At 42.0% G+C, this 24945-nt stretch overlaps 1 protein-coding gene across 3 annotated transcripts in view; it reads left to right on the plus strand.

Moving 5' to 3' along the window:
• Nucleotides 1–23586, plus strand: part of LOC117351611 (rho GTPase-activating protein 7-like) — a 138595-nt gene extending 115009 nt beyond the window's left edge. For all 3 annotated transcript variants that reach the window (XM_033927131.1, XM_033927133.1, XM_033927132.1), the window contains exons 7-14: nt 2188–2347; nt 4190–4388; nt 9909–10125; nt 16636–16750; nt 18081–18290; nt 19582–19799; nt 21409–21582; nt 23215–23586. In XM_033927131.1, the coding sequence (XP_033783022.1) occupies nt 2188–2347; nt 4190–4388; nt 9909–10125; nt 16636–16750; nt 18081–18290; nt 19582–19799; nt 21409–21582; nt 23215–23332 (1411 nt within the window). In that variant the 3' untranslated portion in view covers nt 23333–23586. The remainder of the gene's footprint in view (nt 1–2187; nt 2348–4189; nt 4389–9908; nt 10126–16635; nt 16751–18080; nt 18291–19581; nt 19800–21408; nt 21583–23214) is intronic.
• Nucleotides 23587–24945: the final 1359 nt, after the last annotated feature.

The raw sequence follows: 24945 nt of genomic DNA on the forward strand, positions 1-24945 counted from the left end.
CCCTAATTACTCCTAAATGGAGCACCCCAAAAAGCCTGGTGGTCTACTGCCTCCTCATCTGCAATTTCCCCCCCCCCCCCCAATAACCCCCTCATCCCATGTGGGAGATCAGCAGGAGTGATGCCCATGCACTCTTGCCAAAGAGTCTGGGACCCTCCTAACAGCAAGCTCTCCCCCCCCACCCCCCCCGACAACCTGTACCACACCAAACCTGATGGTCTAGTGGGCCATCCCCCTAGTACCCCCCTGACAGCAAGCTCCTCCCCCTGAAAGCAAACTCTACCTCAGAACAGCCCACCACCACAACAAGCCATCTCCCCTGTACCTTTTAAGGAAAACTCGCAGGAGGGATGATCACTTCCTCCTGGCAGGCCTGCCTCTTCAAAATGGTGGTCTTCCACTTTATGGTGCATCCTGATTGGCCCAGGTGTCTAAGACCCCTCCTGTGGGAGGTTCCTTAGGCCCCCTTCTTGGTGCACCCTGGGATGCACTGGGAGGGAGAGGCCTAAGATTCTGATTGTCCCATAGGAGGTGACTTAGGTGCCTGGACCAATCAAGGCTTTTGGCCTCTCCCCAATGCTTCCTTGGATGCACCAGGAAAGGGAAGGCCTGCCATCTTGAAGAGGCGGGCCTGCTGGTGGCAGGGAGTGAACATCCCTCCTGTTGGTCTTCTAAAAAAGGTACAGGGGGTCGGAGGGGGAACGGCCCACTAAACCACCAGACCTAGTAAGGCTATTCTTATGTTCTCATATAAACAAAACAATGCACACAATAAAACAAATACAAAATATACAATTGCTATATAGTGAGCAGCCAAATAGCATTAGTGTGAGAAAGCCTGAGAAAAAAAGAATGCTTTAAAATATTTCCTAAACTAGAGTATTAATGACCTTGTACGTAATTCATTTGGCAATCAGTTCCAGATTTGTGCGCCCTCAACTTGCATCACCGCAGTACAATTTATTTCTAGTCTAACGTAATAATAGTTTCTCAGATGACCTCGAACTATGAATAGGCCTGGCCGATAAAGCCTTAGCAATGATGCCAGAGGAAGCAGGATTTCATTGCTCAAGGCTTTAAAAATCAACGTAACCACCTTGAATCTGATATGCCAGTAAACTGGCAACCAGTACAATTCCTTCAGTGCAGAAGCGCTGGTGCTTCCTGCTTGCTATGTTGCACAAATAGGCGCACAGTGTTTGCCATTGGCAGGAGCCCCTGTCCCCTTCCTTAGCTTCCCCAGTATAGCCATGTGTAGGGTTACCATATGGCTCCAGTAAAAGGAGGACAGGTTGAGACATCCAGGTTTTACTTCCACTGAAAGCGATGGAAGTAACATAGTAGATGACGGCAGATAAAGACCCGAATGGTCCATCCAGTCTGAACAACCTGATTCAATTTAAATTTTTTTTAATTTTTTCTTCTTAGCTATTTCTGGGCAAGACTCCAAAGCTTTACCCGGTACTGTGCTTGGGTTCCAACTGCCAAAATCTCTGTTAAGACTTACTCCAGCCCATCTACACCCTCCCAGCCATTGAAGCCCTCCCCTGCCCATCCTCCACCAAACGGCCATACACAGACACAGACCGTGCAAGTCTGCCCAGTAACTGGCCTAGTTCAATCTTTAATATTATTTTCTGATTCTAAATCTTCTGTGTTCATCCCACGCTTCTTTGAACTCAGTCACAGTTTTACTCTCCACCACCTCTCTCGGGAGCGCATTCCAGGCATCCACTACCCTCTCCGTAAAGTAGAATTTCCTAACATTGCCCCTGAATCTACCACCCCTCAACTTCAAATTATGTCCTCTGGTTTTACCATTTTCCTTTCTCTGGAAAAGATTTTGTTCTACGTTAATACCCTTTCAAGTATTTGAACGTCTGAATCACATCTCCCCTGTCTCTCCTTTCTTCTAGGGTATACATATTCAGGGCTTCCAGTCTCTCCTCATACGTCTTCTGGAGGACAGATTGAGACATCTGGGTTTTACTTTCATTGCTTTCAATGGAAGTAAAACCCGGATGTCTGAATCTGCCTCTCCTCTTGCTATATGTTAAGTTTAGCCATGTGCTTAGGGGGCAGAAAGCACATAATTGCATGCTGCATGTAGATTGTGAATGTGCCAACACCTGGATGAAACAAATGGGGATATTAGAATGACTGATGTATATATTGTTTTGTTTTTAGGACTATTCCCAAGTTTATCAGAAAAGTAAAGGCCCCAGACTATAAGGATAAAAACGTGTTTGGGGTTCCTTTTGTCATAAATGTCCAGCGAACAGGTCATCCGTTTCCAAAGAGTATACTCCAGGCCATGGAATACTTAAGAGTTCACTTTCTGGACCAGGTACAGTAAGATGGAATTTTCCGTTTCCTCTGGTCATTTGTGCCTTAGTAAAAGGACCCCTAAAGGTTAGCACAAAAGGCAAAGAGGAATCTTTGAAATAAGGTTCATATGTCAAAAGCATCTCTGAAAAGGAAAGTTTTTAACTTTGATTTGAAACGAGTTCCAGAGTTGAGGGATGGTTACTGAAAAGATAGAGGATCGTGCTGTGTCAAGTTTATTTAAAATTTCTTATACCGTCCAATCAGTCTTCTAGGCGGTGTACAAATTTGTAAAAACAAAGGATAAACTTTAAATAAAATAAAAGTTTGAAGTGACACTACGTCACCAAACTCTAACTATAAAAACTTTTTAAAACTATTAAAAACACAGATAAACAAGAACATAAGGTAAAAGGTAATGTATATTTTCTGTAAACCGCTTCGAACCTAAAGGTATAGCGGTATATAAGAAATAAAATAAAATTAAACTACATAAGGCAAAGTAAAAGAAAACAAGGAAAAAAACAAGAGGGAGGGCTAGTGTAAGCTCAGTAGTATTTTCACTCAATTGCCCTTAAAAGGACAATTAGGCCTCAAAGGCATCAAGGAAGAGAAATGTCTTTAGCTTCGTCTTAGTTATTAAGATGTGATTCTTCGCGTAAATAATTTGGAATACTATTAAAAAGAGAGGGGGCAGTGATAGAGAAGATGGTAGACCTCATTGTGTATATAAACTTCAGTGACGGTATAGAGAAGAGGTTATTAGCTGTTGATCTTAGGGATATAGAAGGAATATAAGGGGTAAGAAGATTATTTATAAATTCAGGTTGATTATTTTGTCTAGTCTTAATTGTTAACAGAAGAATTTTGTAAGTGATTCTGTGTTCCACTGGCAACCAGTGGACTTCTTGCAACAAGGGGGTGACATGGTCAGATTTCTTTGCATTGAATATGATTTTTATGGTGGTGTTTTGTATTATCTGAAGTCTTCGTATTTCTTTGGGCATAAGGTATGTGGTGTAATGAAGGGTTTGTTAGTAGATGTTTGTTAGTAGATGTTGAGAAGCGAATTAAAACTCTATGAATTCTGGAGTATTTGTTATTGTTTTTAATGTGAGAAGTAATATTTTATATGTGATTTGATATGAAATCGGTAGCCAGTATGCTTTAATTAGTAATGGCATTACATGATTGAATTTTTTTGAACTTGTTATGAATTGATGGCTGTATTTTGTATGATTTGGAGTCGTATGAGTTTTTTTCTGTGTTATCCCTTTATAAAGTGAGTTACAGTAGTCTAGTTTTGAGATGACAAGAGAATGTATTAGTATGTTACGTGATTGGGGTTCCAGGAAATTTGTGAGTGAGCGGATCACGCGTGTCTGTGGAAACACTGTTGAACTGTAGTACTGATTTGTTGGTGATAGGATAGTTTGCTGTTGAAGATTACACCTAAATGTTTTATGGATGATATTATTTGGAGAGGAGTAGCTCTGAGTCTATTGGGGATGGTTATGGCATGTCCTTTGCGTGGGAAAAGTATTGGTTTTGTTTTATTTACATTAAGTGCTAACATTCATTTGTCTGTTATTCCTTTTGATTGATATCTTGAATATCTGCGGGGGTGTCTGGGTCAATGGAATGAATGAGTTGTATATCATCAGTATAGTCATATGGTGTGAAACCAATGGATTGTCCAAGGATCAGTAGAGGGGCCAAAAAGATATTAAATATGAGCGAAGCAGCTGCTGTTGAGATGTTAAGTTGGGTGACCGGGAAAGTAGGTACTGTTAGCTCTGCACAGAACTTTTGGTTTGCTGTTTTTCTCACCTCCCAACCTTCACTTTCATTTTGTTTTTAACAGGTTGGCCTTTTCAGAAAATCTGGTGTTAAATCGAGGATCCAGGCTCTGCGGGAAATGAATGAGCTGGATGCAAAGTGCGTGAGCTATGAAGGGCAGTCTGCGTTTGATGTGGCAGACATGTTAAAGCAGTATTTCCGTGACCTCCCAGAGCCCATTTTCACAAGCAAGCTGTGTGAATCATTTCTGCACATCTACCAGTGTGAGTAAGGGGAATGAGAGATGCTGGCATGGTGTGTTGGGGGAGGGGGGAAACAAAAAATGATGGCCATGATGGTGGTGGGTAGAACAGAGTGAGGAAAGGGAGGGCAACTTGGGGAGTAGAGGGAGGGGAAAAGGAGATGCTGAACAATAGGAGTTGGGGTATTTAGGGCCTTCAGCCATACCTGGTGTCTGATACCCTTGAGCTGGCCCTGTTGATATGGTGCTGATTGTGGGAGCATACTGGGCTAGTGATGATTCTGAAAGGATTATTACAGTAGGAAGGTCTAAGGTCCCTTGGAGTGTGTGGTATGCAACCAGGAGCAGGACTGAACGGGCCCTACAGTCCTTGGCTTCCTTGTTCTCTTGATGGCTTATCTTTCTCTTCACTTGGCCAGTGACAGAGGCAACCATCACATGGCAGCTTAAGATAGAAAACCAAATCCAACAAGAGTAGCCACAGATCTCCTAAGAACTTCATTATGGATAGCCAAACTCATAAAGTGCCATTTTGGCCAAGTTTCTGCCATTTGCCTGCACTGGGGCAACATCTGATACAAATATCAGAGGGCAGCTGCCCACAGTAAGAGATTTTAGTGTCACAAAGAAGACTGGGTGCTCAACCCCACTAAATGTTGACTGATTGGCCATCCTAAGCATAAAGGATGGCAAGAGTGAAAGACCCCTGCATTTAAAGCAGCAAAACACTGCATCAGCTCACAAAAGAAGTCTCTTGACCATTTCCTCTTCTAGTTTAAGATCTTCTTTTCTCACGTATAATTTTCTTATTCTAAATCCATGGAAAAAGTAAAAGGCATGGATGCTTTTAAGTCTTTTAACAATAGCCTCTGTTAGATGCTTCTTTCCCTGATCTCACATTTTAATGGGTCAGGTCAGAATTACTTGTGGTGCCTGCACAGAGCTGGAAGGGCTAGTAGCATAGTAATGGGGGGAGGGCAGGGGGTATACCATCCCAGGCACCATCTTAGTGGGGTGCCAGCACCTCTCCTCCTCTCTGCCCCCCCCCCCATACCTCATTGATTCCTTGCCAGCACGAGCTGCATCTCCAACCTGTTACCCGCACCGGCTTTGGCTCTCCTTCTGAAGTCACTTCCTGGTATGGGGGAAGGAAAGGTGTGCACGTGGCGGAGAAGAGGGAAGGGGGCACCACCACCTGGGCAGCTCCTACCTGTGGAACTCCACTACATACAGCGGTATTAGTTTGAGACTATTATTGCAGCAAACGTAATAAAAGAGAAATTTCCCACAGCACTATCTCATAAAACATGAAATATGAATTGGAATGAGAGAGACTATCATATGAATTTTTGTTTGCTCAAATTACCATTTCATTTCTTTTATGTCTGCACTGTGGATTAAGTTTCTAGCCCTTTCCCCCCATTCTTTTTTCATTAGATTACTTCCTGTTTGTGTTGATTCTGAAATTCAGTTGAAGGTCAGATTCACAGAGTTTGCCTTTATTCCATAATAACCTTGTACAGCAGCCAAAAAACTTCTCACCCCGAGCTAGATAGGAGGGGCATTAAAGGGGAAAGAGACACAGACTTTGTTGACATTATCTGAATTCTATCTGGTATGTGACATTTTTTTCAAAATGGCTCTTCAGTCAGGATCCATTTTCTCCGGGGCAGATCTTGGTCTGATAAGGATTTTCATAGGTCAAAGTAGAAAATTGCTAAAACAGTCCAGGAACAAGCCTAGTACAGTATACACTTTATTACATTTGATATACCGCTATAGTTTCAATAGCAAATCACAGTGGTTTACATAGATAAAAACATGAAACATAAAAACAGACCACAAGACGAGGAACTCCAGTATTTATGAAAAGAAACAGTCATAAAAAAAAGCATTTTTCAATCCATCTTTCATCCTTCTGCTCTACTGCACCAGTCTTTTTGCCTTCTTTGTTTTAAAGCAGGAGATTTAATTGGCTTTCTTTACCAATCATCTTAAATTAAATCTGGTCCTCAATGAGATTGGATGACAAGGTGTTCAGTCCTGATATGGTACAGGTTCTCAATCTGAGTCCAGAAGGGATCAGCCTCAGTTCAGCCTTTCTTATGGATGTATTTTGTTTTCAGCATTTGATTTTCACATATCTCAACCAAAATAGCCTGAGGCAAATGATTACAGTCAGAAGACCAAGAAGCAATAATAGTATTTAGTAATTATGGGCTCCTTTTACGAAGCTGCATTAGACTTTTTTAGAATTCCTATGAGCGTTGGAGATAATCCTGCCATGGCTGGCGATAAAAAAGCCTGATGTGGCTTTGTACAAGGGTGGGGGGAGGGATCCCTCTTGGATTACATCAAGCTTGAGGTTTGAGCCAAGAGCTGGGGGAATTACTTTAGGGGATGGGAAGATGATGTGTCTTTCTTTTAACTGAAACTTTCAAAATGTTTTTACAACCTTCATAAAGCAAAATAAAGGTGAACATTGCACCTCACTTCTCAAATATATCCCTACAAGCCATCAGGTGTGCTAAAAGGATGCAATCTGCATGTTCCTGCAATAGTTCTTCAGTGCAGTCAACCTCCTCGGCCCTCGCCAGGTTAGGTTCTCAGCATTTCCCAAATGAATATGCATGAGATCTATTTGCATACCATGGAAGCAGTGCATGCAGGTAGATCTCATGCAAATTCATTGGGGAAATCCTGAAAACCCGACGGGATTGCAGCCCTCAAGGACCGAGGTTGGACAACTCTGCTTTAGATAGTCCTGCAACACAATCTCTTAGAGAAAGGCGTTAAGGATCTGGCCAGTCTTAGGCCACTCCCAGTGCATCCCAGAATGCAATGGGAAGGATGCCTAAGACTCTGGTTGGCCCAGCTGCCTAAAGCTCCTCCTGCCGGGGATGTTAGGAGGGGAGTGTCGGCAGGAAAGAGTAGGAATCTCTCCTGCTGGCTGACTTGTGGTGGGATTCAGGGTTTCTCTGCTGCGGCTGCTCTCAGCCGATCGCAGCAGGGGAATTACCCCTCCCCATCAGCTGAGTGTCAGGTTACTGAATTGCAGCTTTGGGGAGTCCCTGCCGCCCAGCTGATTGGGGGGGGGGGGAATCCCCCTGCCGCTCTCAGCTGCTGCAGTCTAGCAGCCAAGATAAGCTGCTGAAATGTAGGCCTGGGCTTTCTGGGCCTACATTTAAGCTGCCTATCTTGGCATGATTCTGTAACTGGCCCTTTGGAATGATTGACAGGCGATTTGCAGCCCTTAATGTTAGTCTCAAATCTACCAATGTTGGTCAATATTTCCAAAAGCACTGATCACAATGAGGGAAATTCTATAAACGGTGCCCTACCATCACCTAAGTTAATTGGGAAATGCCATTTGAAATGGCAAGCAATGCCTACCGGCGCCTAAATAAAAGGTGCCAGAATTGTGCTCCAGAGGCCTAATGTCTCTATAGGCATAGCTAACACCGGAGGTAGCGTTAGGATCATAAAGCACAACCCAGGTGCAATTCACTGCCTTGAAAACCCTGGCCTATATTTCCAGTGCCTATCTTTCCTGGAGGTACAATTCTCTAAACCAGACATGGGCAACTGCGGTCCTCGAGGGCTGGAATCCAATCGGGTTTTCAGGATTTTCCCAATTGAAAGCAGTGCATGCAAATAGATCTCATGCATATTCATTGGGGAAATCCTGAAAACCCGATTGGATTCTGGCCCTCGAGCCCATGTGTGATCTAAACCCTCAATTCTCGAAACCCGGTGCCGCGGCCGGAAGGCATCCAGCAGTGTGCGGAGGTCGACATGATGATGTCACAGCAGCCCTCCAGCTGATGGGGGAGAGGAGGAGAGTTGTCGGCGCCGGCACATCCTGTAAGCAGTCAGCCAACTCCTCTCCTCCTTGCCGGCATCTCGCGGCACACTTGGAATCTGCGCACAGTTTGCGATACACTGTTCTAAACAGTGCCATTGCATGACTGACACATGATTGATGGCCGCTTTTTAGGCGGCCACTGATATTGGCGCCATTTATAGAATCTGGGCTGAATATTAACCCCTAAGAAATCAAAGGGGAAGATGGGGTTTAATATCCTGCAACCAATTAAAAAAAAAGAATAGGCAAAAAACAAACAAACAACAAATCACTGGCACTGTTTAGAACAGTGTATCGCAAACTGTGCGCAGATTCCAAGTGTGCCGTGAGATGCCGGCAAGGAGGAGAGGAGTCGGCTGACTGTTTACAGGATGTGCCTCTCATGGCACTAAAATGGTTATGGGGCTGGAGGAGTTGCCGTACAGTGAGAGATTAGAGAAACTGGGCCTCTTCGCCCTTGAAAAGAGGAGACTGAGAGGGGACATGATTGAAACATTCACGATAATGAAGGGAATAGACTTAGTAGATAAAGACAGACTGTTCACCCTCTCCAAGGTAGGGAGAACGAGAGGACACTCTCTAAAGTTAAAAGGGGATAGATTCCATACAAACGTAAGGAAATTCTTCTTCACTCAGAGAGTGGTAGAAATCTGGAAGGCTCTTCAGGAGGCTGTTATAGGGGAAAACACCCTCCAAGGATTCAAGACAAAGTTGGACAAGTTCCTGTTGAACCAGAACGTACGCAGGTAAGGCTAGACTCAGTTAGGGCACTGGTCTTTGATCTAAAGGCCACTGCGGGAGAGGACTGCTGGGCACGATGGACCACTGGTCTGACCCAGCAGCGGCAATTCTTATGTTCTTATGAAAATCGAGAGAATTTATTCGAAATATATGGCGCCTTTTATCAAGCTGTGCCAGAGGTTTGTAGTGTCGAAGCACTTACTTTGCCAGCCCACATTGGAAACTTCTAGCACAGCTTGATAAAAGGAGGGTGGTGGGGGTGGGATAATGAGGAAACATTGAGTTGACACCACAAACTAAAACGATACAAAAAGTACAAAAATAATGGATTTAAACCTCAGCTGTTCCAAATACACAGTGCATTCTGGCTGTATTTCCATCACTGCTTTAGAAAACAACAAAAACATTCCACTACTACCATTTCACTTCATAAAACTTATCAAAAATACAAAAGCTTTGCATGAACAGTGCAAAACCGAAATCATCAGTGACTGAAGAATTCTTAAATATTCTCGAATATCCAAGCCAGTGTGGCAATAATACAGTTTTTATAATAGCGTTTAATGATCGAAAATTTGATCTTCAAAATGTCTTGTCTCTTATGAACCAGTTGGATCCATAGTCAGATTGGATGAAGATGGAGCAGTTTGTGATATAAGAATGACTATTCTAAAGAGACATGCTTATATCCCCTTGTACGTTGGTGGAATTGACATGTAGCCCTTGCAATATGTTCCAGTATGGGGACAGAGGGCAGTTGGGTTCGTCAGAAGACATAATGGAAAAAGGGTTATTTCTGCTCCAGGGTTCATCTGAAATTCAGAATGAAGCGTTGCTTACGACTTGTTTGGAAGTTTGTTTGTTTGTTCTCCTTCTTCCATCTTTTAGTCAGATTCACCCATCTTTCTCTTGCTTTCTTATTTCTCTTGATTGAAGACTTACCCAAGGACCAGCAGTTTTATGCTGTCCAGGCCGCCATTCTCCTGCTCCCCGATGAGAACCGTGAGGCTCTGAAGAGTCTCTTCTTCTTCTTGCGAGATGTGGTGGCCTGTGTACATGAGAACCAAATGACCCCCACCAACGTAGCTGTGTGCCTTGCACCATCATTATTTCACCTCAACACCCTGCGAAGGGACAGCTCCTCTTCATCAAGGTATGGATAGTTTTGCCATGTTTCTTCATGTTGGTATCTGAAATGATAGCTTTGTCCATTCATGTAATTCTGGAGCTCTGCAGGTCCAAATCATGAGGGGCTCTGTTAAAGGTTTTTCAAACTGTGTCCTTGCAACCCAGGACCATGTCTCTTTCAGAACATGCCCACAGTGACATTTTATGAGTTATTTTTTTACATTTTTTTAATCTGACATGTTAAACAAAACACAGATGTGGAACAAGTTTTATAAAATGACCCTTCCAAGGCTATTTTTCAGAACTCTTCAGGCCTGTCCAAATTCTCTGGGAACATTTATCTGCACACATTGTGGGAGTTCTGAAAGACTTTTCCTTTAATAATGCTGCACATAGGTTAGAAAATGCAAAACTAGCAAGGCTATTACTCAAATGTATGGCCCCCCTCTCTGCTCGTGGCCTTGTTTCTAGGGTGTTATAGGCACTGGTTTCCACCCAGCTCCCCTGTGGCTTACAGCATAGCTAGCTTGCGCACCCTTTATCCAGTGCTTTTCGCTTCTGTTTCTGCAAAACTACCCTCCAGCCCTTTCTTACACATAGGCAAACTAGGCATATGCCAAAGGCCTAAAGTTTTCACTGGGAGGGAAGACTGGCAAATTTGCTTACATAGCCCTGTGTAGGAAATGGATGAAGGCATTTGTGGCTGCAGCATTGGCTCATTCAGGACAAGATGTGGCATCATTAGTTGTCCCTTCATTGGCATTCCCTTAGAGTTATTAGCCATTGTCCAGGAGGTGACATCATTAGCTGTTGCCATGCATCCCAGTGCGGTGCATTCAGTCACTTGTTGGCCCACTAGAGTGTTCAACCCCTAAAACACCAAGTCAAGGAATCCCTGAGCAGCCAAATAAATGCTGGGAATGTGAAAGGTTGGGGAGGGGCTTCCTGGAATCTGAGAGGAAGTGGAGAAGAGAATTTGCTGGGTTTGGGGAATATAAGGAGGGAGAATTCTGACTAGGGTCTGAATTGTATCTAGGATATAATTGGATACACTTGTGTTCACACATTGGTGGGTGTTTAAAAATGTATTTTTACCATGAAGGGGGTCCAATACACTTCTTTGCCTAAGGCCTACCTGCTCCTGCCCTGTCCTGCTCATAGATTTTTTAATACACTGAGCTGAGTTTTCAGCTGGCATGGTCATTGGATTCAGTTAAGAACTGCTTAATATACATATTGCCTGGTGACCACCATTCTGCTTGACAAATTCATCTCCTAAACAGAAGCCTCCAAATGATATTTTCTCCCCCTCTCTACCTTGATGTAATTTCGCTGTTCCTTTACCTAATTCTTATGTAACCCTCTCTTCTTACATCCTGTATCTCGTTGATTGTCCAGCCTTCTTCGACTATGGCAGTATAGAAGAATAAAGTTATTATTATTATTATTAATACTATTAGTTTAGTTTAGGGTTGCTCTTGAGATAATGGACAAAATAACTATTGGGGGTAAAGGGTCAAGGATCTTCCTTTTTGTGGTAATATGCAGATACTTTCTTTGACCCTAGTGGACTCAATCTAAGTTTTGTACATGGGATTATGGAGGGTTAACGGATTTGCCCAGAGTCACAAGGAGCTCCGGTGGGAATGGAACCCATTTCAGCAGGTTCTCAACAACTGCACCTTCAAAATTGTTCAGTGTCCCTTATCTGCTCATATACTAACCACTTTCCCCCCTAACTGTGGGGGCATTCAGTTAAACTTGGCATTGAGGGGAAATTTCTTGCTTTTTGGCAAAACATGTCGAATTTAATCCCCCTGGCCAACGGACAGAATGCGTAAAAAAGATAAGGAATTGTCTCTATTTACTCCTTAAAGCTTAATAAGGGTTATGGGGAGATTAAGTTTTGATAAGTATTTATTCTAACTTTATTTTAAAAATACATGGCTTATGAGGAGGTGGGTGTGTAAAGCTCATGGCAATGAGAGGATAGCTGAGCCTTGAGGACACGCCTGGAATCTTGTTTAAAAATTGTAGAATTTTTTGAATATAATAATAAATTTCTAAAAATCTGTAGTGTATACTATCCTGAGAAAAAATGGTTGATATATTTGGATATCTCTTAGGATAAAGTTTATTTGCCAATTATTTGGATTGCCTTATCTGCTCGTGGCACATCTGTGCTTCCTGTGTTAGGAGCGTAGCTCACTTCTTCTTGAAATGCTTCTGAATGAGAGCGTGAGAGTTAAAATGATGACGTGAAATGGCCGGCAGTGCTGAGATTATATCCAGGAAGTGATCTCCTGGACTGTTCCAGTGCAATTAATAGCTTTTCAGTTGCAGGACATTAACCAGGATTAAGCAATTGGGACATTTGGCAGAAATCTTTATATGGAAAATCTCTCTTCTCTGCAGGCGGATTTAATTTAGCTTCTGCTTCAGAACAATCAGGAACAGGGCTGAAGGGAGTGTGTTTATTCTTTTGCACTGTAGGTTCAGCTAAATAACAGCTTAATCTTTACTTATCGCTCTGACTTCAAAGGGATGTAATCTAAGAGATTTTACATTCAAGGAATAGCCTCAAGGGTGCCTAGAGCTGCTACCTCTGTTTCAAGTTGGAATGTACCAAGATAATGCTATGGAAAAAGATGCTAATGAGGTGGAAGAGAAATGTGTCCGTAGACTGCCTGGGAGAATGCAGGATAAGGCACAGGCCTGGGCAGGAAGTAAGATGGCAGCTGCTGTGAGAAATGGCTGATAACTCATAGGGCCTCCCAGAGGGAGGAAAGTTGTGAAAACTGCCCTGGATCAGTTTTATGACTCCATTTCTGCTAATTGTATTAAGCCGATAATTGTTTTTTTCCCTCATATAGGACTTGTGTGCATTTATAAAACAGGCTCCAAGAACATAATAATATCATTTTATTTCTTATATACCTAGGGTTACCAGATTTTATTGAAGTAAAATTTGGACCCATGGCCATGCCCCCAGGTCCGCCCAGTTCTGCACAGCCCCGCACTGTTCCACCCGAGTCACGCCCCAGCCCCACCTTGCATGCGCAGATGCCCTCCCAGCTGGAAACGTTTCAAAACCCGGACAGAGTGGTGGGTTTTGAAAAGCCGTCCAGACATGTTCTCTAAATCCGGATGTCTGGTAACCCTATCTACAAAGACTAGGGGGCACTCGAAGTTACAGGGAAATACTTTTTAAACCAATTGGAGGAAAGCTCTGGAAAGTATTGCCAGAGGATGTGGTAAGAACGGATAGCGTAGCTGGTTTTAAGAAAGGTTTAGACAAGTTCCTGGAGGAAAAGTCCATAGTCTGTTATTGAGAAAGACAAGGGGGAAGCCACTGCTTGCCCTGTATTGGCAGCATGGAATATTGCTACACCTTGGGTTTTGGCCAGGTACTAGTGATCTGGATTGGCCACCGTGAGAACGGGCTACTGGGCTTCATAGACCATTGGTCTGACCCAGTACAGCTATTCTTATATTCTTACTACTGCTACTTATCATTTTTATAGTGCTGTTAGATGTACACAGTGCTGTACATTAAAACATTCATCAGTCCCTGCTCTGTAGAGCTTACAATCTAATCAAAAAGGGCAAACAGGACAAGTACCGTGTTTCCCTGAAAAGAAGACCTTCCCCCAAAATAAGCCCTAGCATCATTTTCAGAGTAGGTCTTAATATAAGCCCTACCCAAAAAACAAGCCCTAGTCCTGGGATTTGCCGGCAACTCTTCAACCCAGTCCCCCCCCCCCCCCCGCCCAGCCACTCCTCCAATGTGCAGCCGAATCCCTGCTGACCCTCCATCCTTCCCTCCCCGCCAACTGCGAGCGATCCCTACCTTCCTCCGAAGCAGCGTTGGGTCGGCAGCACTCTAAACAGGCTGCTTGGCCTTGTCCGTCGGGGATTTCACTCTGCCGCATTACTGATAACTTTTGTACAGTTGGCTACGGTGTTGCATGCTTTGCAGGTAGTACAAAATTCCATCATTAGGGTATTGTTTAGACCACCAGGCCAGTCGGGTTTTCAGGATAGCCCTAATGACTATGCATGGAAGAGATCTGCATATAATGGAGGTGCAAGGCATGCAAACCTGCTCCATGCATAGTCATCGACTGGCCTGGTGGTCCTCCAGGACAGGGTTGGGAACTAGTGGTTTAGACTAACAAGAGGTGAACATGTATCTGACTCCTACATTAAAAGTTACTGCTGTTGGTCTGTTTAGGCCTGCACGGGTGGGCCCCCCAATACCTACGACTGTCTTTCGTACTATGCTGCACTTCCTCAGGACATTGGGACTTTTCTGTCCCATCAAGAAAGGAGACCAGAATGCAAATGATGAGGGCAGGAGTGTTCTCCTGTGTCGGTCCTGAAGCATGGAACAAGCTTCCACAGTATATATGACAACAAGGAGATCTGACAAAATTTCAGAAACTGTTAAAACGTCATCTTTTCTGCAAAATGAAGTGTAGTTGAAGGTGCAGCGATGGATCATTGAAGCGAGTCCAATGTTGGGTTCTACTGCAGATGACCACAGTCTCACAGATGCTTTGTGCTATATCGTTTTATGTATGCTTTTAAATGTTGAAGTTTATTATGTGTGTTAATGTGTGCAATACAAATTCCAATGACCTTTTCAACCACAAGCATTGCACAAATGTATTTATTGAGTTTGCAATGATATCGCACGTAAACACTTGTTGCAGAAATCCAGAAAAGGTCAATTATACATAAGAAAAACTTATAATTGAAGCATGCGCTCCCGAGAGAGGTGGTGGAGAGTAAAACTGTGACTGAGTTCAAAGAAGCGTGGGATGAACACAGAAGATTTAGAATCAGAAAATAATATTAAATATTGAACTAAGGCCAGTTACTGGGCAGACTTGCACGGTCTGTGTCTGTGTATGGCCGTTTGGTGGAGGATGGGCTGGGGAGGGCTTCAATGGCTGGGAGGGTGTAGATGGGCTGGAGTAAGTCTTAACAGAGATTTCGGCAGTTGGAACCCAAGCACAGAACCGGGTAAAGCTTTGGATTCTTGCCCAGAAATAGCTAAGAAGAAAAAATTAAAAAAAAAAAATAAATAAATTTTTAAAAATTGAATCAGGTTGGGCAGATTGGATGGACCATTCGGGTCTTTATCTGCCGTCATCTACTATGTTACTATGTATTTCAAAATATTTTCTTTCTTAGACCACCATTTAACGGAGGGGATCCATTAAACCCATGGAGAGGATTTTCATAAAGGAAAAAAAAAACTTAAGAAAACTGAATACGATTAACAAACCCAGTCATTCATATATCTCAATCACTAGAAATCTTTTTAAGGTCTAGAAAGGCACTTCATTGTAATGGCACAAAAAAGGTATACTTAACCCCAAATATTGAATCAAACATTTGCAGGGGTATGCTGGTAAAAAGGAAGCCCCCAACTTTTAAACAACTTCTCGCATGGATAGGAATTCTTTTCTACGATCTTATGTAGTTTTTGAAATGTCTGGATAAATTCAAATTCTTTCCCCAGAAAAAGTCACATGAGAATTTCAGAAAAAGTTTCATCAGAGAATTCAAGTCCTGCTCGAATACAAGACACTAGCAGTGTCGCCCTTTCCTTGACTCTTCCAAAAGAGTAGATAGTTCACCTTTTTCTTTTTTTTTTAATATTCTTTATTCATTTTCATATTTTACATCAAGTGCACAAAATATTAAATTATAACAAATTATTACACAATATCACTTTTATATCTACTACATAATATTCTAATAATATTTCTACCCCCTCCCCCACCACCCACCCTTCAACTGCTTTCCAATCACCATATACACATTATATAACATATTATGTAATATTATTTCCATTACCCACCCCTCCTGATGTGCCATAAAGAAGAAAAAGAAAAGAAGAGAAAAATTGATGATCATTCACTACAATATTTTGTCAATGGCCCCCATATTTTTATAAATTTAGTATATGTCCCTCTTTGTATTGCTATTGCTCTTTCCATTTTGAATATATGACAAATTGTATTCCACCAAAATGTATAACTAAGGTTACTATGATTCTTCCAGTTGTTGGTTATATGCTGAATGGCAACCCCTGTCATGACTAATAAAAGCTTGTTCTCTGGTGAAATTTGACTTTTTTTCCTCATCATCATTCCAAATAATACGGTATCATATGAGAGTGCTACATGATTTTCCAACAATGCATTAATTTGAGGCCAAATAGCATTCCAAATAGTTCACCTTTTTCAATTCTTTCTTGTACCAAATTTCCTTCCTCACCAGCCTTCGAAAAAGAACTTGGAATATAGTATATCTTTTTGGGTAGAGGAATAGCTTGCTGAGGAAATTTAAGAATCTCCATTAGATATTTTTTATTGTACAATTTTTAAAGCGTCTTGTAGAAATGCCCCCACTCACCAGCCAGCCACTGAGTCTTTCTGTGTGGGGCTAGAGAGAAGAAAGGAGCTATGTGGTGTCCAGTTTGGGTCTCTTCTCTAATGCTTGACTCTTTCTTTGTGTTTAGATCCAGTCAAAGGAAATACAGCCTGGGAAAACCAGACCAGAGGGACTTAAGTGAGAATTTGGCTGCCACTCAGGGTCTGGCACACATGATAGCTGAGTGCACAAGGCTCTTTCAGGTACGAAGCAAGGGCTACAAAGAAAGATAGAATACCTCATCCTTCCAAACCCTCAAAAGGGAACCCTTCTATCTCTGGGAGTGCCTACATGTGATCAGGTGGTACAAAAGTTGGAGGATTGGTATACCTTATATAAATTGACTGCTATAAAGAATCACAGCTGTTCATTACTTGGAAATGTTTATGTGTTGTGTAAGGGAGGGGTCTGTGCCTGTTTTACTTATTGTTTGTGAAATGGGGCGGATGTACCAGAGAAACCATGGTCACTCTCTTCATGGTTGGAATTTTGGCTTGATGGATTGGCTTGTGTTATTGTTCGGATATATTTAATAAAAGCTATTATTTTTTTAAAAAACAGGGAACCCTTCTAATTGTGGCCAATAGTCTTACAGAAGACATCAGATATTATGTGTTTACCATAACCGTAGCCCTGATATCCAGATCGGACATGATTTATGAACATATCTGCTTCTAAAACGTTAGCAATCTTAAAGTCATACATTTATAGGAAGGACAGAAAGGAGATTTTTAGCGCATAAGGCCGAGAACCAGAGAGGTTCTCCCAATGACATTTTTGTGACCTTCGGTCTCTATTGCCTCAGGGCCAGAACTTAGATTGTAAGCTTTCTGGGGAAGGCAAATTTCTGTGTCTCCAGTTCAGATTTGGAAATAAAATTCAAGTTAAATGGGAACCAATGGACTCCTTCCCCCTATGCAGAACTGAGGGTTGGGGTGGGAGGGGAGTAAATATTGGGAGAGGCAGACATGCCCTTTCAGGCTCCTACCATATGTCCTGCCTAACTAAAATGTCTGCATCACTGTGTGCAAATAACCCCTTTCCAAAATGGCATGTATATGCCAATCTATGTATGTACATGCATGCATACATTGGGGATGCTTCTAAAATAACCTCCATATTTAAAAAGTGAGGTTTTCCTGGTTAGGGTCATGGATTTTATATACCACCTTTCTGTGGTACAGTCAAAGTGGTTTTTACATATTCTAGATTCAGGTACTTTCTCTGCTCCTAGAGGGCTCTCAGTCTAAGCTGGTTTTTGTCCCTGGGGCAATGGAAGATTAAGTAAGATATCCAGGGTTTCAAAGACCCACAATGGGAATCAAACACTACATTTCTCATTAGGCTAGTTCTCCATTCCACTTGTGAGACACAGTGAGCCATAGTGATTATATCAGTTATATTTTGTAATTCTATTCAGATACCAGGGTCAAAGAGCCTCCAGTTCATATAGATATCCGAACTCTGTATGACTCTGGAAGCTGTCAGATGTTTGACTCTGCTGACGCGGCGTTGTCTTTTCTTGCCTTGCAGCTGCCGAAGTATTGCATTGATCCATACTATAGTGCATTATCTGAACAACATGTTCCTTGTGGTGATGCGTCAGCCAGTCCCACCATATACTCCAACACGCTTGTTTCCCTGGAAAATTCCATGCAGAACCTGCTGCGTGACTCAAAAGACAAATTCAGAAGCTGGACTGCGTGCCCAAACCTGGAACAGATGGAGGTGGCATATAAGAAGGTAAATCCAGTCTCCACAAGCTTTCGTTTTCTCCAGAGCAGGAGCACAGGGAAGCACCCACTGGGATCTCGGGACTGTTTTCAGTGTGCTTTAATACAGGTGCTTTTCGTTTGCTGTGTCAGTCATATGGCTAGTGTTGTAGACTGTTAATAAAGTCTTGACTTTAACTTCTAGCTCAGAAGTTGCATGTAAAAAGTAGTCTATATATTGTGTTGTGGGTTTAAAAAAACCCCCAATTTTGAACTGGTTGGAGCCACTTGTATAACATTAGCCAGGCACTATAAGCCCAACCTCATAAATTTTGCCTTGCACGACTATTTTCCATTGGTAGGTTGTGATAAAATCTGCTGTTTAAAGGAGGCAGAAAAATGAGTTAAAACAAACCTCTCCCTCTTCCTTTTATGCCTGTCCCTCCTCTCCGTTAATGCTCACCCCAGTACTGGTTTATCTCCACCTGTAGATAGCCTTCCTGTTTGCTTCCTGAATCTAGTAGAAGTAGTACATGCAAATCAATCTTATACATATTCATTGTGGAAATCTTGAATGCCACAACCCAGTTGAGTTTTTAAGGACTAAAGCTGCCCATTCCTGCTGTAGATTGACCATCCAAACACTCTTGTGTTTCCCAGACCCTACACACACTTTGGTAGAGGCTTCACCGTTTTTGAGATTTCACGTTTGTGCCACAAAAAACATTTGCTTCTTTACTGTGCCAGAGCTAAAAAAAAAAGTTTGCGGGACACTGATTTAGACAATCTCCATTAATAGGCAGTATATAAATAACTAAAAAAATAAATAAACCAAGATCCGCAAGATTCTAAATGCACGATCCTTTTTTCCTTTAGATTTTCTTTTTTTTATCATATCACTTTATTTTATTTACACTGACTATATTATTTTTATACACTTTTGTAGAGTCTCATCCTTGGTCTCCCTTCAGACCAACTCTTGGCTGCATGTACTGTATTCAAGCTTTACACTCATCAGGGGTTAGCTACCTGGCCCGATGATTAGCACAGTGAAGTTAGGTTTTGCTTAGAGTGACTAAGCTGTTGAAAATTTTAAGCATCAAGATCGCCTCTTGCTATTCTTGGTTCGTAGTAGACAAGTAGGCTGCTTTAACCAAGTTTATTTATAATTTGATAGACCGGCCATCAGCAAGTATCTTGTTGGTTTACAGAGCTAAAATTAACACTTTAAAATAAATAAAAAATAGGGGAGGGAAGTAAACTAGACAAAGATGACCGGGTAGTATCTGGGCAGCATTTGTGAAGCTTTCTTTTTCATTAAGGTTGAAGATGTATATCCAGTTAGGATGTGGAAGGCCTCTGTTGAGATAGAAGCTTCTCCTAAAGTGATTCTCCAGCACATACTGAGGGAACAACGTGCCTGGGACCCAAATCTTCTTCAAGGCAAGGTCATAAGAACTTTGGATGAAGAGACAGAAATTTATCACTACATGACAGCCAGCTTGTCTCCACTTCCATCGAGGGAGTACGTGGTATTAAGGTAAGACATAGTTGAAGAAAACAGTTTGTGTTCCCAGGCTATTTTGTGTAAAAACCTCTGAGCTTGTTTACACCTAAAGCATCTGTGATCCAAATGGAGATCCAAAGTTTCCTTGATCGAACCAACTTCCTGGGCTCATGAAACAAATTTTATAAAGAGAGTTAGACTAGTAGGATGTAAAGAGCAAGAAATCCAATATTTGAATGGGGGAAAAATACCTTTCCTATTTATGATCGTCTCTGGGTAAACCTTACTTAAAATCACCAGAAACAAACAATGTGTCTGAATTTATATCTGCTGTCTATATTTTACACTAAGGTCCCCTTTTACTAAACCGCAATAGAGGTTTTTAGCGCAGGGAGCCTATGAGCGTCAAGAGCAGTGCTGGGCATTCAGCGCAGCTCCCTGCGCTAAAAAATGCTATTGTGGTTTAGTAAAAAGGGAGGGGGTGGGTATTTGTCTATTTTTGTATGGTTGTTACTGAGGTGACAGTGCATAGAGTCATCTGCTTTGACCTCTTTGAAAAAACCCTGGAATAGGAATGATAATTAACAATTCTATGCGTACAGTGTGCGTTGTGTTTTTTTAAAATTTTATTGTTGGTAGATCATTTTGACTTGGTCATTTTAAAAGTAGCTCACGAGTCAAAAAGGTGTGGGCACCCCTGCACTAAAGTATATTTAGAATAATGGGGAAGGGGGGATATATTGATTCATTATTGTTTTATTATTATTTTGAACACATTACATGTATGATACGTTTGATTTGCATTATTTGTAGAGAGGGTGGGAGTGGGAGGGATTTAAAATATGTATTGAAATAATAATATGAAATAATTTTCAAGTGATGTATAGGAATTAAAGGATGTAATATTGTTCACTTGGTGTAAGATGAAAAAATGAATAAAGAATTGGAAAAAAAATAAAATCATATCCATTAAATGATATAAAAATTTCAAAATAGGAGGGTTTTGAATGCTTTTCAATAAGCTAAACACAGGAATTCTTGTTTCACAATGGATCCGAAATAATTCCAATGTAAATCCACCTGCCGGGAGTGTCGGGGGTATGGGGCAAAATTTTCTGTCAGATCTGAGCTATCAAAAGCCTTACTTTCCTGTCAATGCCTGAGCCAATCAGCACTCAGGCACTGATCAGAAAGTAAGGCTATGATAGCTCAGACCTGCTGGAAAGTTTTGCCCGCAAATGTAGGACCGCGAGGTTAGGGAATCATCCGGCAATAAGAGAATCGCCCGGAGTGCTCATTTAAATATTATTGACCTCATTGTAAAATAGTTGCATGGCAGAGTAGGAGTCTGCCAGGAAGCTCGGAAAAAAACATGGGGAGCCCTTTTGAGGATTGGCTGGAACCAGTTTAGTGACCATCGTTAAAAAGGCACTGTGGGTTTTGAGAATCTTCCCCTTAGTGTGCACCAGTTCCTCTAAGCTTAAGTAAAAGAACCCTGAAATGAAAAAGTTTTTTGAACTGTTGTTCTTGAAGCTGTCTGCCCTGCTCCTCCCCCCTCCCCTTGAGGCATCCCTAACCAGTTAGACTTTCAGTATTAATTAGCATGGTCTACGTTTTAACGCTGGTTCCTTTTCTGTTCTAGAACTTGGAGGACTGATCCCCAGGGTGGTACCTGTGTCCTGGCAGCAACCTCTGTAGACTGCGAAGAGGTCACAATCCGTGGAACCAAAGGACATGTTATTTTGTGTGAATACCTCTTAGAAGTCGTTGGGCTACAAAAATCAAAAGTCACCCATGTCTGTAGAGTCGATACAAGGTATTGCTTTTTCTAATTGGTGTATCATGATTGTAAGAGGTAACGGTGTCAGTTTCCCCTTTCTGTAAAACGTCTAGAGCTTCGGTACTTTCAAGTCTGTTGGATCCTGCAATCCTGGCTGTTCCCATAAGCACCAAATCATCTCGCACTGAACATGCACTAGGATAAACGGCTTTTGGAAACTGCCTTTTTGAAGGGTAACTTTATGATAGAATTATTTATAAAATAGCCTTAAAGCCCCTCTGTTCTTTCAAAGAATACACTCCTTATACGTCCTTGAGTACACCAAGATCAGAAGAGAAACATCTTCTATCGGTTCCCTCCCTGAGAATACTATTTTTTTGGTAAAAGGCCCTCAACCTGGAACTCATTGTCAATATATGTAAGAGAGGAAGAAGCTAACCTTGACAAATTTAAAGGAAAACTTAAGTTTTCTTTTCAAGGATGCATTTGATCTATAAGCTACGAGACCACTAATTGTAAATGTGACCTATCCTATTGTTATTTCCCTTTTTTGTTCCCTCGTTGCTAATGTTTCAAATTATTAACCGTTTGTCTATTGCTAGGTCCTCCTAAACAAATTGTTTTATCATGTACTACTCATATTTTAATTTTGTACATCGCATTGTAATAATTTGAAAATGCGACAATATCAAATTTTTATTAAGCTTGAAACTATGATAGGGCGCCTGTTTGTTTGTTTTTGGACTAGTCTATGAAGACACATAAGCATTCGTGTTTCTTTATAATGTACTAGCAGAAATCATGCCTAGATGGAAGGAGCAGAGACAAATGTTAGCATCTTATCAAATGTGTATGTAAATTATAACTCCTTCCTTAAGAAGATACCACGCATTGCCTAATGCTATAAAAGGCAACACCCAAACATACAAGTTTAACATTTAAATGTCTATGATAAATTCTGTGCTTTTACCTCTGGGAGGGGTGGGGTTGGGAAAGTGAAAGTGAATTAAAGCTTAAGGTTTAACTAGGACATACAGTTGCTTTGCACTATGGTTACCAGATTTTACAATCCACCCCCAGCTCTTCTTGTGCTCATAGTCGCGTCAGGTGGACATCTGCACATATGACACAATGATGTCGCATGCATGTGCAGATGTCCTCCTGATGCAGTCGTGAGATGGAAGCTTTTCAAAACCCAGACAAAGCCCTACTTGGAAACAATATCTTGCCACCCTGCTGGGATATAGTTCTGCTTCCATCGTGTAGCCTGGCCCGATCTGGCAAGAAGCCTAACTGGAGTCTGTAGTACCAACGTGAACAGACCTGAGCTTGAGACACTGAAACAGCCTATAGATCAGTTACAAGGAGCAGGACCTGCACGATTAGAAACTCTGCAAAGTAGAAATGGAATATTGTTAAGCTGTTCTGCAACTGCTGTAATATTAGACATATTTGAAATAGGAATAATAGCTTCTGTTATAAGGAGAGATAACTGGATAATGTCACAGATTTAAGATGCCTAATTAATTGGAAGGGCTTAGCTGCCGTCTGCCTCGGTGAATTTCAAAAGATCTCGTTGTATTTTTGTGTTGTGGATTCAGGATGTGAACTTCCTGGACTTCTGTCTTTCATGTGGCTTTACCTTGGATGTACTTGGTTGCTTTGCAGGGGCCGGACATCTGACTGGTACAATCGGGTTTTTGGTCACATGTGCGCTGCTGAGATACTCGGAATAAAGGAAGCCTTCAAATCTCCAAACACAGACATGAAGGAGACAAATATTTAACACGACACCAAAAAGCAGGAACCATTAACTATGCATACCAGTATCTTTAACTCAACATGCAAGACCGGAGCCAGCAGTGTGTCTCCTTATTTATATCTAAGCAAGTTTTCAACTTCCATGAATGAGACTGTATAAAATAAGTTATTTAAACTATTCACAACATGTTTCTTTTCAAACGATGTGCATTTGTAACATGTTATCCTGTTTAAAAGTAAGACATGGTTAAAATACTTAGTAAATACTTTTCCATGCTCGTTATGACTTCATCTGACGTTTGGGAGCCCTGTGTTCTGAACTGGATCTTACAAAAAAACAGTTCTTAATGGGCTGACAGTGCTGTGAGCCTGGGCATTGAAGTGAGCCTCTTCTAGACCCAGTGACTGATTTTGGCCATTTGGGTATTGGGGTAGAGTACTCATTGATGTGGCATGAGGAAAAGGTTAACTGTTGCTGTTGTCAGGTGAAGATACGCAGAATATTTAAGGAAGCTAAGTAGATAGCACAACATAAAAAGTCATAGGAGTCTGTAGAATCTGAGCAAACCAAGGTTTTTCCTGGGTGCTGGAGCCATCAGTTCTGAATAGTAAAACATTGGGCATGGATGAAACAGGGGATGGAACTCCTCACATGAGAAAAAACTAGAGGTTAGGGCTCTTCAGCTTGGAAAAGAGAAGCCTATAAAAACCCGAGTGGTGTAGAATGGGTAAAAGTGAATCAAAAATAACAAAGGCTAGGGGACACTTGACGAAGTTATAGGGAATACTGTTAAAACCAATCGGAAGAAATATTTTGTTACTCAAGGAATAGTAAGTTCTGAAACTTGTTGACAGAGGATGTGGTAACAGTGGTTAATGTTTGGACAAGTTCCTGGAGGAAAAGTCCATAGTCTGCAATTGAGACCTACAATGGTGAAGACACTGCTTGCCCTGGATCGGTAGCGTGGAATGTTTGGGCTTCTGCCGAGTACTTGTAACTTGGATTGACCACTGAGGACATTGGTCTGACCCATTACGGCTAGTAAAAGCAGCAGTTTGTTCTGAGATCCAGCTGACCAATGTACACTGGGGAAGTGCAGCTGTGCCATAAATTACTAATGAGAATTTGAATTTCTCCCTCGGCTGCCACCATTAACATGTCACAGTTAAAACAACAAGAACTTCAAATCCCAGTTTGGTTTTAGTTAGAAAAATCACTACTCCAACCATTCTGTTTCCTCACTAGTATTGGCCTCCAGAAATATCCTGGAAGAACCCTCCCCCCTTCTAACCTGCCCCGCCCTCTTCTCTGCCCCATGCGAGCAGCACCAACTCGCTGCCCACGTTGGCTCTCCTTCTGATATCACTGCCTAGGCACAGGAGAGCCAATGCTGGTGCGACCATCAGGTTGGAGGTGCTGCTTGTGCTGGCGAAGAGCTAGAGGTATGGTGGGGAGGGAGGAGGAGGGGTACCGGCACCCTCAGCAAGACAGCACCCAGGGCAGACCATACCTGCCCCCTTTATTATGCCATGGCCTGCAGGAAGGCATTTTGAACCTCTTCACAAAGAGTTTCCCAAGCATCTCCATACTATCTCCCAAAATCCAGTACTTCTTCATAGATAGGGTGGTGGCTATGT

This window comes from Geotrypetes seraphini, chromosome 18 (assembly GCF_902459505.1).
Source record: "Geotrypetes seraphini chromosome 18, aGeoSer1.1, whole genome shotgun sequence".
NCBI classification, from domain to species: domain Eukaryota; kingdom Metazoa; phylum Chordata; class Amphibia; order Gymnophiona; family Dermophiidae; genus Geotrypetes; species Geotrypetes seraphini.